Below are 12,432 nucleotides of genomic sequence, written 5' to 3'. Positions count from 1 at the left end.
TAGTTCGGGTTCTCAAAGAGCCACTTAGGCCACTGAATCTTCCCGAACCTTCCCGAAGCAGCCTCCCGCTCTCCCAAACTCTGGCCTCCTCCTCAAACTACCACCGAGCACAGTCACATGCTCTGGCCTGCGTCTGGCTTGCTGAAAACCAACTCCTCCGCCAGCCACCTGCCTTGAATGGCCTGCCTGGCTCTCCTCGATGGCTCACCCTCGCCAGCTCCCTGACCATGCCCCGGGCTGGCCGCTGGCTGCAGGCTGAGGGCCCAGCAGACACCCTGGCCCCCTCATAGCCCTGACGGTGTCGCTTCAGTGGCCAGGGCTCCCAACTCCCCCGACTCTCTGTGCCAAAGCGGGCTCTGGCTCAATCCAGCCTGGCATTGCTCATGCCTGGATAGTGACCTTGAGCATGTCTGCCCTTCTCTGCGTCCTAGGAAAAATAGGGCCCTTGGCTGCCATGGAGGGTGTTGGTCTGAGCACCCGGGCTGGTTGAAGCTACAGACCACCATGTGGTTTAAGGGGCTCTGCTGGGCCATCCCAGGAGCTCATCATACGCTAGTTGCTCATGGTTGGACCAAAAACATGAGGAAGTTTCCTGCGTTTTTCAGACAAATACCAGCCACAGCTTCCTTCTTCTCATGGCACCTTTTGTGTTTAAGTTTATTTGTTTATTTGTTAAGTTTATTCTGACTAAGGCAGAATCGTGGCTGTAATAATCATTCTCATAGAAATGAGAATCACTGTCTACAGACCTGTGTTAGTTCCCTTTCGATGACAGCTTTTAATTATATTTTAGATGTCGAGTGAGGGGGACTGTTCTTCCCTGTTTCTCCAGTGACTTTGAGGAAGGACACACGAGCCTGGCCCTCCCCTTAGAGCCCACTCTGTGCGTAAAGCCAAGAAGGACTTCCAGTCCGTTTTAGCTTTAGGCCGAGTCAAAGCACCTCTTTTCTAGAATGGAGAAGGAGCTCTTGGGCAGCTCTGCCACATGTCTGGGCTGTGACTCTGATGCCCCTGTGATGTTTTCACATGGATGCTTGCAGGCTTCTTGGCCAACTGAGAGCAATTCTGGGCTCTTGCTTGCTGCTCCTGCTCTGTGGCCACTGCGACAGGTAAGTGGAGTAACTGCAGCCTGATTTTGGATATTGAGGGAGTGTTTGCACCATGGGGACTTTCCTTCGGGGTGTGTGGGTTAGAGTGACCATGTATCAGGCCAGTACTTTAGGAAAGGAGAAATGAGCCAGTTGGAAGCTGGTTCTGTAGAAGGGGGCGAGTGTTACATGCAGGAAGAAAGCTAAAGGAGTAAAGGTAAAAGCAAAGATAAAGAAATAACTCACATTTCAGGAGTTGGACTTCACTCCAGAGTGCTATTCCTAGATGGTATCAATCCCCCCTGAGAAGTGGGAACTGTACCCCTATTCCATACAGAAATACTGAGTCACCTGCAAGTGGTTCCTTGGGGGGTTGTGGGGGCAGAGTTGGGATCCAAAGCCCATGTGAGCCACACAACACCGTGGGAAGGATGATGGCTCAGCATCTGAGGCCCCCCCTAACCCATGTCCAAACACGAAATCACAAATGGTTGACGCGGGAAGAAATTCCAGAGACCAACAAACCCAACTCCTTTATGAGACAGATGAAAAAGGAGGCTCGAGAGGGAAAGTGGTGACACTGGGTCAGGACAGAGCGTCTCATGAGAGCTGAAGTCAGAACAGCTCTCGGGTCCCCCGAATCCCTACAGCATAGTCTTGTGGTAACTGGCTCTAGGATTTCACGGTCGTTGAGCTGATTTTCTTTCTGGAAACAAGTCTCCCTCTCCTCCTCTGGGAAGGATGTCTGTTGCAGAACGATATTTTTTCACACTGGTGCAAAATCGCTTGTGTCTGGGGGGTGCGCACCTTGCCCACCTCTGAGATGACAGGAGATTAGAAATGGGACATGGACCTCCTCGTTTTCAGAAGTGAAAAGCAGCTGCTGACTCATCACGGCAGCGCCCCTGTTCTGCAGCTTCTTTCCCAGGTCACCAGGTTCCATAATTCCTAAATTCCGAGAACATGTTTTCTGGCCTGATGTTACACCCAGCCCTTGCTCTGACTTGGCGATAGCAAACACAGAGAATTTCACGGAAGCCTCTCCTCTGCTCCTTTCTTCCGTGCTTATTCCTCCCATTCCCCTTTCATTCCTCCTGAGATGCTGTTTTTCTGCCTGTCTCTAAAATTCAATTGTTCTGTCGAATTGTGACTTTGGCCCTCTACTGTTCTCTTCCTGGAAGTTGCTCTTGTTTAAGCAGAATAAAAATTCTTTTTGAGACCGTCATAAATGCTCCCCCTATCTCTTCCCATTTATGACTTTATTTGGTCTCCAACATTTCCGAAGATAGCTTTAGTCCATGGAAAGAAAGGGAGAGAAGGAAAGTTGGATCTCTATACCCAGAGACAAGTTCAGAAAAATAAGAAAGTCGGGTCAGCTAGGGTCACCTGTTATGGAAACCAGGTAGGACTTAACTAGCATGCTTGAGATGGACACGGTTGAGGAAAACAACCTTATCCCAGGTAATCTGGGCAAGATGGATCGATACAGTGAAATCTGCTCATGATATGCAGCAGGAATCAGCAGCCCGGATATTTAATTAATAAAAAATAATTTAAGACTAATGTGTAATTTTGAGTACGGCGTGAGGGCGGGATTTGGAAGGGGCTGGGTTCTGGTTGGGGTCGAGGAGTATTTTATCTCAGAACCTGTGACTGTCACGGCCCTGATGACATGGCTTGGCAACGAGTCACTCTTACTTTCAAAGCTAAGTTAACACATTTGTTGTCTGCCCACATGGCACCAAAGGAGTTGACATCCGATGTTACCTCTCTTTTGGTGACTTTCTAATGTTCTTAAAGCATTCCAACACAATTATGAAGGACACGGCAGGGCTCTGGCCCTTGTTAAAATTAGCTGACCCTCAGTGAGACTCTAGTGTGGGGTGACAGGTGGTAGGAACAGCAACCAGGTCGCGTCTGGCTTTGCTTGGGCTGGGGTTGCCACAGTTGACTGACTCGATCAATTAACCCCCAGAAACTCCGAGAGGGGGGTCTGAGGTGGCACATAGCTATAAAGTCCTTCAGACTCGTTCTCCTGTCACTCAACAGAGGAAAAATGGCTCATTTCTTAAAACATTAGTGTTCCGGGAAAACAAAATTTAATATTTCGTCATGGAAACAGGTATTGATTTGAAATAACATTGGCTTCAGCTGGAATATGTCAAAAGCAAAGACCAGATGGTGAGGCTAGATGGACGTCTTGCAAACTTTTGCTCGGAATTGCTCAGTGTTGATCTCTTTCTTATGCAAAGATAGTATGAAAGGGAGAGGTCACATCTTTCTCTGCCTGGAATCCTGAGGATGAGCAGGGAAGGGAATAATAGATTTCTACTTATCATTTCAAGCAAACCTAAACGGAGGGAGTTAATCTCCTTCTCTTTCTCCCTCCCTCCCTCCCTCCCTCCCTCCCTCCCTCCCTCCCTCCCTCCTTTCTTTCTTTACAGTTGCAAGTGCCCTAAATTATCACAGAATTTTATACAGGTCTAAAACCACAGACCTAACAGTGAGCAGACCAGGCACCTCAGAGAGACCCCAGCCTGCCCTCTGATCTTGTAGCGAAGGACCATGAGCTCTGGAGAGTGAGAGCAAAGCCAGATTTAGGTTTCCCGAGTCATCTTCTTCCTTCCACTCTGTCTTGATGGAGACTACCCGGAACCTAGCCCCTTACTTTTGGAAAGATCTCTATCAACACATTCCAGAGACTGTTTTATTTTTTTCCATTGTGAAGGTTATTAAAGCCAATGAGGGGTGGGGCGGGGCCCTGGGTAACTCAGTCGGTTCAGCGTCCTACTCTTGGTTTTGGCTCAGGTCATGATCTCAGGGTCCTGAGATTGAGCCCCATGGTGGGCTCTGTGCTCAGCAGGGAGTCTGCTTGAGATTCTCTCCCTTTCTCTCCCTACTCACCCAGGTGCACTCCCTGTCTCTAAACAAATAAAATCTTAAAACAACAACAACGACAACGGAGGGAAGTTACAAAGGCCTTTCCATCACTCACCAACAAACAGCTGGCTGTAGAGCTCCAGGCGGGTGTGACCTTCTGTGGGTGCCTTGCGGATCTGCTGTGGCAGCCGATCCACCTGCAAACTGGCTTGCTTGACATTCCTCTCCGCGGTGACCCGGTGCCACTGGTCATCATTGAGAGGGGACGGCGACCTCACCACAATCTCCACGGGCCCATTTCCGACATCAAATGAAAAGGACACTTCGGTGGCAGCTGGAGGAGCAGAAAGCATGAAAGGCACATGAGTATTTTTCCCCCAGATACCAAAGAGCAGTGATTTCTAGTGGAAAGATAAGGCATGGAGAGAGAAATCATCTAAGCCCGTCATTTGCCACAAAAGTTCATGGCTAAATCATTTGAGGAAGGATAAAACATCAATCCACTCTAATCATATTTCCTCCGAGGGGAGGGATTGGGAACCAGGAATACATTGATCTTACTTGGTCTTTAGAAGCTTGTCAAGAGGTTGCCACCATCGGCTCTTTCCTGATAAGCAAACCCAGACCTGGAGGAGTCAAGCCCATGCTGGTGTCTCACGTTTATATGGGCAGCGGGCCCAGGACCTACACCCAGGCTTGTCAGGCTTCAGAGCCCCTGGCCTGTTGATTGCGCACGGGGTACCTCTTCAGCAGCTCCCAGGACAGGCACTTGCTCCTGGGGAGCTTTATGGAGGAGCTCCATCTGCGGGGATTCTGGCTCAGCTGGTCTGGCATAGAGCACTGGTAGTTTTCAAAGCTCCTTGGAAAATATGAATATAGAGCTGGGGTTGAGAGCTACTACTGTGGGAGAGCTGATGAAACTGTTTATCATTAAAGTAGTCCCTTGGGGTTCCTGTTGAAGGCTGGGGAGCTGTGAGCATTGGGGCTACGAAGGTGCCCTGCATCTCTTTGGGCCGCCGTGGCTACCCACGAGGAGGCTCAAGACTCCTGCAGAGCAACCATCTGCCGGACAGCAAGGCCATTCCCCATCTGGAATGCCCGATCCTTCTCATAACCTGCGCCTCCAGCACTGACCACACATCACTCTTTTTTTTTTTCAGGGATCTGCTCAAAGTCCGTAATAAATCACCTTTCAACAAGAGAAAAATGGATTAGGGTGGTTTGCTTTGGCAGCTTTGGTTGTAAGGAGCTTTCCTACTTCACAGTTTAGGTTTTAATTTCCTCAGTGACCACCTAACGCTTATAAACACGCCTTTTGAATGTGCATTTTTCTTGCGATTGGCAGGAGGGGCAGCCTAATGCGAAAGCGGCACCCAGGTCCCCAGCTCCTCGGCTTGGTGAGTTCCTTTCCGCATTAAAGATGTGGCACCCGAGTGGATTTCCTGACTTTGCTTATAAAGAGATTCGGCCCCTTTATCTATCCACTAAGCTTTCCGCCTAATCTCTAAGCAGTTTAATTAAATATCTGTCATTCCCCCCCCGCCCCCGCCCCGGCTAATGGGAAATTCAGCTTCTGTGGACTGGTAGCATTTTGAGATGGTGTCGCAAGCAATCAAACTTCTAATTTAAAAACCACAGTGGGCCAGAGTCTCCCAGGACCTCGACTGTTCCCTGCCTCTGGGTCAGGCCCCTCTGAAAGCTGCATTAACTTTTCGAAGCTGCAGGGATTTTTGGACGCCGAGCTCCATTTAATCAACCTAATTGTACCAAGGAATTTTGGTCCTTTATGTCATTAGAAAGAGAAGTTTAATTTTAACACCTGTGGTGAATCTACGTGTCCTCCGTAAAGCATCCCCCCTACATTAGGAGCGCCTGCCTCCAGGGGTCCCTGTGACTCAGTGGACGCCGGTGACCTTCACCGAGGTTTCCACGGAAATGTCAGAATGCAGGTGGACGAGCCTGGGACGCGTGGACCGAACGATCATTCCCTAGGTTTCTGGCAGAGTCAGTGGGGAGAAGTAGCCACCGCGTCCGGATTGAAGCTGTTTTGTTCATGTAGCGCTACGTGTTAGCAGATGCATTTTTAAATGCAAGTTGTCAGGAGAGCAAGAGCAAGCGGGTTCCTGAGCTAAGTAGGAAAGATGGTTTCATTTTAAAGGCATCAACAACCATCAGGGAAATAGGATTTAGGGATAAATTGAGTTTAACCCCAAGGTTTGACTTGGAGGGGTAAACGCTGCTCTAATTTCCTCTCCTCCTCTGTTCCTGCTCTGATGAATTTTTTGTCCAGGTCTTTACATTGTCACCATCTGGGGAAACTCTGAGCACCAACAGTTAGCTAGGAAACGTCCATACTTTTATCTCTGCTTGTCACACTAGCAGAGTCACACATGCTTGTCCCATGTTTTTTCCTCTGGCCCACGCTCTTCTTAACATTGACACTTCACTCTAGAGAAGGAAGAGAAGCCTCTAGGGTCCCAGTTGGGCACAGTAAGAGGCGGTCGTGGTCGTGGTCCAAAGCATCTGAAAGCAGCTTCCTCCTGAAGGAGTCTCTCCGGCTCTGAGGTGCAAATAGTCACAATCCTTGTACCTCCCACGTCCCTTCCCCTGCTTCCCGAGGAAGGCGCTGCTGCAGGCCCAGCGTGACTGCCAAGCAAAGGGCTCCTTTTTCTCAGTCGCTCGGTGTCAGCTTCCCTGACTTGGCTAAGGGATGCCTTTGAGAATCCATCTCCCAGTCGAACAGCAAGTGGGTTTTAAAAGCTTCTAAAGTTCAGTTTGTGGCTGATTGCTCTTGCTCTTCTGGGTGAGAGGAGCTGACATTTTAAAAGAGATAATTACAGAGAGACTCAGGGAGCGAATAAAAGGGAGGCCGCATAAAAGACACGAGAGCCAATGACACGGCCCTTACTCCACGCGTGTGCCCGGTTGGAGACTGCGGCGTTCCCTGCTTCTCCTAGTAAAGAAGGAGTTTCTTACACACCGAAAGTAATCTTACTTCCAGAAATGAGTGTGTGAGAATGGGATGGGACGTGTCCAGGGAGGCTCACTGGACAGAAGACTGTAGCAAACCCTGATGGTTGTCTTTGTGTGGGTGTCAAGAACTGGCAGGTGTCAGAGGTTTTCCCCTACTTACAAACTGACAGCCTAGTCTCCCATGGTTTCACGGGTGTTGGCGGAAGACAGGAGGCCCTTGGCTCAGAGATAAAAGACGTTGTTATTCACGGTGCAGCGGGCAGCATGGGCTTGGGATCCACATTGGTTTCTCTCGTCCCCCCACTTCCATGCGGAGCAGCCCAGATGGAGGCTGCGTAGGCCGCGAGCTTGTATCACTGTCAAGGAACCTGAGCTTAAGAAACTCCACTCTTTGATTTTGCTGGTTGGCTGTTGGCAAACCAACATGCTTTTTGCCCTGAGGAGAGACATTAGCTTCATCATCCTGGTCAGGAAAGAAATCTACCTCTGTCTTCTGGGACTGTTTGCCATCCTCACATCCTTAGAAAGGTGTGAGCAAAGCTAGTGATGCCTCTTGCTCAGAAGACAGGCAGAAATTGGGGAGATCCATGGAGAATGTTCCTCCACTGCACGGCCAACACCCCCCCTTTTCCAGTTTTGTCTGTACTCTCATTGGATCATATGCTTCCGGCATACGTGGCCCTACCCCAGACCCAGAGCACGCATCTGGATTTGTCTAAGGCAAATATGGCAACCTCATGCTCCTTGCCAGTAACCCATGGACGATGGGATGTAACACTCCTTTCTGGCTAACAGGATACGAGGAGAGTCTTGAGGCTTCTTTTGGGACAAATTTCTTAGCTCAGTGGAGAAGAGACCGTTAGCCCCCATATAGCCTCTGATCTTGGGTTCCTAGTGTTGCTGGAGTCATCTTGTAATCAGACAAGCTGAGGACAACTGGGAGGACAATGGGAGAAACTGCGTCTTTGGGGATGTTAATCAGCCCTTAGATTATCCCCAGAGCCACTCAAAACTTTTCGTGTGAGACATTTGCTATTTTTAATTTTTTTTTTTTAATTTATAGCTGAAAGCATGCTCACTGCTACAGGGAATAGTTTGGGAATCAGGAGATGCAACTCTGGTCGTAGTGCTGTGCCTTTTCACCTTTGTTGCCTCAGTTTACTGGTGTCTGAAATGAGGATTACAGTTACGGCTTTGCAAGACTTTCTGTGTTCAAAACGTGTCTGAAAACACTGCACTAGACAATCTTTGAGATCCCTTCACATGGCAACATTCTGTCAGCTAATTTGCAAGAGATTCTAAGAGAACTAATGCAATGAAATACAGCTAGTCTTTTTTTATTTTTTAAAGGTTTTAAAAAAATTATTCATGAGAGACAGAGAAAAAGGCAAAGAGAGAGGCAGAGACAGAAGAAGCAGGCTCCCTGCCCAGAACCCGATGCTGGGACTGGATCCCAGGACCCCGGGATCACACTCTGAGTCAAAGGCAGACGCTCAACCCCTGAGCCACCCAGGCGTCCCTGAAATACGGCTCGTTTTAGTGGTAATTTTAGATACTGAATCCTCACAGGGAGAAAAGAGATTACGTGAAAAGAGAAATGCACAAGGTGTCACTCTGGCATCAGAAAAGAGGACAGATGGTGGAAATGCCCTCTGAGTCAATGTGGCTTAGGACTCCGAGGACTTAAAACAACAAATGGGACAGAACCACGCAGGGCTCTCGGTCCGGCTCCTTGCAAATTCCAGCAGGTGGCACTATTGGCTCTCATTCGAACTCCACAAGTCCCCTCCAGGCTAACTGTACTGAGGGACAAATGTAGCCACCAACCAGAATGAACAGACTTTGGGGTCCTGAGCTGTCTCGGCAGGTTAGGTGACATATAGACACTAGGTCATTCGATATGGAACAGGTGAAGGGAAAAGACAAGGCCAGGGACACCGAGGAAGCTTGCAGAGAAGACTGGCTAACGCTCTTGCAGTTTTGATAATGATTTGGTTCTTCCATCTGAAAATGAAGCTTAAGGATTGGTAGGGTTATTATGCACAAAATCTCCTTTGATGAGATCTTGTATGATGAAACCGGTAACAGGCAGACCAGATATTTTAGCCTCATCCTACAGTGGAGAATGTTATGGGTCTATTTTCTTCTTCTTCTTCTTCTTCTTCTTCTTCTTCTTCTTCTTCTTCTTCTTCTTCTTTCTTCTTCTTCTTCTTCTTCTTCTCTTCTCTCTTCTCCTTCTTCCTTCTTCTTCTTCTTCTTCTTCTTCTTTCTTCTTCTTCTTCTTCTTCTTCTTCTTCTTCTTCTTCTTCTTCTTCTTCTTCTTCTTCTTCTTCTTCCTTCTTCCTCTTCCTCCTCCTCCTCCTCTTCTTCTTCTTCTTTCTTCTTTCTTCTTAATGAAGGAAGGGCTAAGTGGACATCAGAAGACCAAAGAATTTATGCAACATGAGTGGGTCATGAGAAGAGGCAGGTAAATGGCAAATAAGGTCCCTGCAAGAAATCAAATAAGGAAAAGAAGGAAGAAGTAGAGAGAACTAACCGGGTGCTCCATCTGCACCCCAGATGCTCTCCATCCCTTCTCACTTACTCAAGGACGTCAGTCCAGCAAGCCTCCCTTCTCTTCTACAACACCAGTCATTTGCTCCCTGCTGGATAACTTCACATGAACATGTTGACCTGTCTCTAATCCTAGCAGCAGCTACCACCACTGCAAAACAAAAACCAAAAAAAACCCCAATTCATCAACCTAAGACTTTCTCACCCACTATTTGAAACTGTTCCTGCCCCAGGGCCTTAGACTTACTGTTCCCTTTACCCAAATAACTCTGGAGCTGCTCTTTTACCCTTCTACTCACACGTCATCATATTAGAAATTCTTTCCCTAACCCTTCTATGTTACATAGTGAATCCCTCTCTTGGTTCCCTTTTCTCCTTTATCCTGATTTTTTTTTTTTTTGACCTCTGTAGCATGCATTGTATCACCACCTGGCACAATATACATGTGCTCCTGGCCTCACTAAAGCGGAGATATTTTTCATTTTGTTCATTAAAAAATAGATCTTCAGCACTTAGAACAATGCCTGCCACGGAGTAGATACACTTTGTGACTAAATGAATGGCTGGCTAGAAATACTCCTGGCAAGGAGGCCAAACTATTGTAATATAGATACTCGGAGAAAGGAAACCCACATACTTTCCTAAGGCAAACCGTAATGTAGGAGACAGACATTCATGCAGAATGCCTTCTTATATTCCACAAGCATCTGCCCTCAGAGCATAAAGTAAGACTGTGTATCTCCTCGGTCTGGGATCAAGAGACATGCTAAAGGTTGTTTCCAAATATATGACATTTGAGGATCAAAGGCTTGTCCAGGATAAACTTAGCGTGCAGTCAGGAGCATATTCCAAGGTTCTATCACAGAGCTCCTCCTTCAGTAAGTTGCAATAGGACCTTTGTTAACGCCAGGTGACCCTGACGGAAGTGGTCCTGGAGTTCTACTTTGACAACCACCAGGGTCACTAAGTGCCATCCTAGCAGTCAGGTCCTAAGAATCAAAGTTTATTTCCTTGCCACCGAAAGAAAGGTTTTCAAAAGTATATAGTGAAGAGTACAACTTTGCTGTAAGAGAGGTCCAGAACCTACCTGCCCCCTGGGGAAGCAGTATCCAAACCCTTGAAAAGAGGTGCCTGTCTTTGTTGGCCTGAGAGTCATGCCGAATAGTGTAAGAGTGTGACTTAGCGTGGGGGCTGACCACACCAGGCCGACAGTGTGGTGGAGGTTTGGTTTACACGGTTCAAGCCCCGGAGGGGCTGGAGACCGAGGCCAGGCATGTGGGCAGTCAACCATTCCTACGTACTGGAGCCTAAATAAAGATTCTGAACACTGAGGCTCCTGGCGGGAGCACCCACGTGTTCTGTCACAGTCTTCCAGGGCAGTAACGTGTCCATGAGTCTGCAGGAGAGCACACCTGGGAGCTCGGCATCTGGTGCTTCTCATGGTTCCTGCCCCGTGTGCTCCTTCTCTCGCCTGATTCTAGGCTCTTCTCTTTCCCTGTAATAACTGGAACCGCAATCACAGCATCCTTCAGGGAGTTCTGGTCTTCTAGAAGCTGTTGGATTGAGGGTGGTTTTGAGGACTCCCTGAACTTGCAGGGGGAGCCAGAGGTGTGTGCAGGCCCTCACGGGCTGTGGTCCTTCTAAGCTTGCAGTCGGAGTCTCTGTGAGAACCAAACGACCATATTTCTCACTTCAGTTTAGAAATATGTGACTGAGACCAATAATGTTAAGGCTGGAGGACTTCTGGGAATGGATTCTAACTTCCACGCTTGCCTTCACAGCCTGGAAAGGGAATGGAGTCTGGGAGATGCTGACGTCCAGTTATAGCAAAGCACAGAGCGTTGGTTTTTCTAAGTACACAGTACTGCCTTTCATATTGTGCAGGAAATGTAAAAAAATAACCTATTTTTTTTCTTTGTAATAGTGAGAGCTTGTGGATAGAGAAAATTTTGGAGCCAAATATGCATATTCACACTCTAAAACTCGGTGTTAAACACATCTGAAAATGAACACCGAGAGGGAAGGTTTATTTGAAGTCTTTTGGAAATTCTTCAAGGAAATGCCTGGAGCTTAAGAATCAATGTTATGAACTCATTTTAGAACCTCTGGTATCCTGATAACCTCTTGAGTATGAGAAATACTTCTCTTTATGTATCTTGGCCTTTAAGCTTTTCATTATGGTTAAAAAATAACTTCACAAACAAAGACATCCACAGAGGAAAGGAAGCAAAAGGGAGTTACCATTGGCCATGCAAAAACAGAGAGCTGTCTTTAAGATGCAAAGCCTTTCTAATTTTAGTTTTCTCCATGCATTAAACTGCCTTCTGAGAATAGCTTCTTGAATATTAATGGACCTATATGATTGAAAAAGGAAAGAGACAAAAACCTTTTCAAAATGACATGTGGTGTGAAACAGGACCTGTCCTTAGGAAGGGACGCGTAGACAGGTTTTAAATACTCTCATGTTTGGAACCAGTGGAGACTTGTGTGCTGGGCAGAGAGTGCCCAGTTTGGAAGAATAGATGAAAGTCCCAGATGGTGACTGTGGGGATAGGATCTTTGGGATAAAAGCAAATGTAGAAGCTGTTTTGGAGAAACTGTGAAATTGGATGCCTATGGAGTCTCCAGAGATGGAGAGGAATGTGGATCGAGAAGAGGATGGACGTCAAAGAAGCTTTTCTCTTGACCACAGCCAGATGGTGTGGCAAAATGAGAAACACTCATTGAAGAAAGTGTGTGGGCTTCGGTGGAGGACCAAGGGTTATTTATGGGGTTGCTTTTGGGTGATGTCAGAGAGAGCAGGGTCGTTGAGACGCACAGTTTTGGAGAGCTCAAGGAGAATGGACTGTGGGATGTGAGGTCAAAGGAGGAAATACAACCTAGAATCAGAAAAAAGCTGACAGGTATAAACTTGGACCGTGCTGGAGCTTATAGGGAG

The 12,432-nt window shown here is 47.6% G+C and overlaps 1 protein-coding gene across 1 annotated transcript in view; it reads right to left on the bottom strand.

Moving 5' to 3' along the window:
- Positions 1-12,432, bottom strand: part of CNTNAP2 (contactin associated protein 2) — a 1,382,004-nt gene that overhangs the window by 226,037 nt on the left and 1,143,535 nt on the right. Inside the window, exon 17 of the mRNA XM_055334793.1 lies at positions 4,084-4,302. Within this exon, the coding sequence (XP_055190768.1) occupies positions 4,084-4,302 (219 nt within the window). The remainder of the gene's footprint in view (positions 1-4,083; positions 4,303-12,432) is intronic.

The sequence above is a fragment of the Nyctereutes procyonoides genome, unplaced genomic scaffold (genome assembly GCF_905146905.1).
Source record: "Nyctereutes procyonoides isolate TBG_1078 unplaced genomic scaffold, NYPRO_anot_genome, whole genome shotgun sequence".
Taxonomy (NCBI): domain Eukaryota; kingdom Metazoa; phylum Chordata; class Mammalia; order Carnivora; family Canidae; genus Nyctereutes; species Nyctereutes procyonoides.
This window is presented reverse-complemented; position numbering and strand designations above follow the sequence as displayed.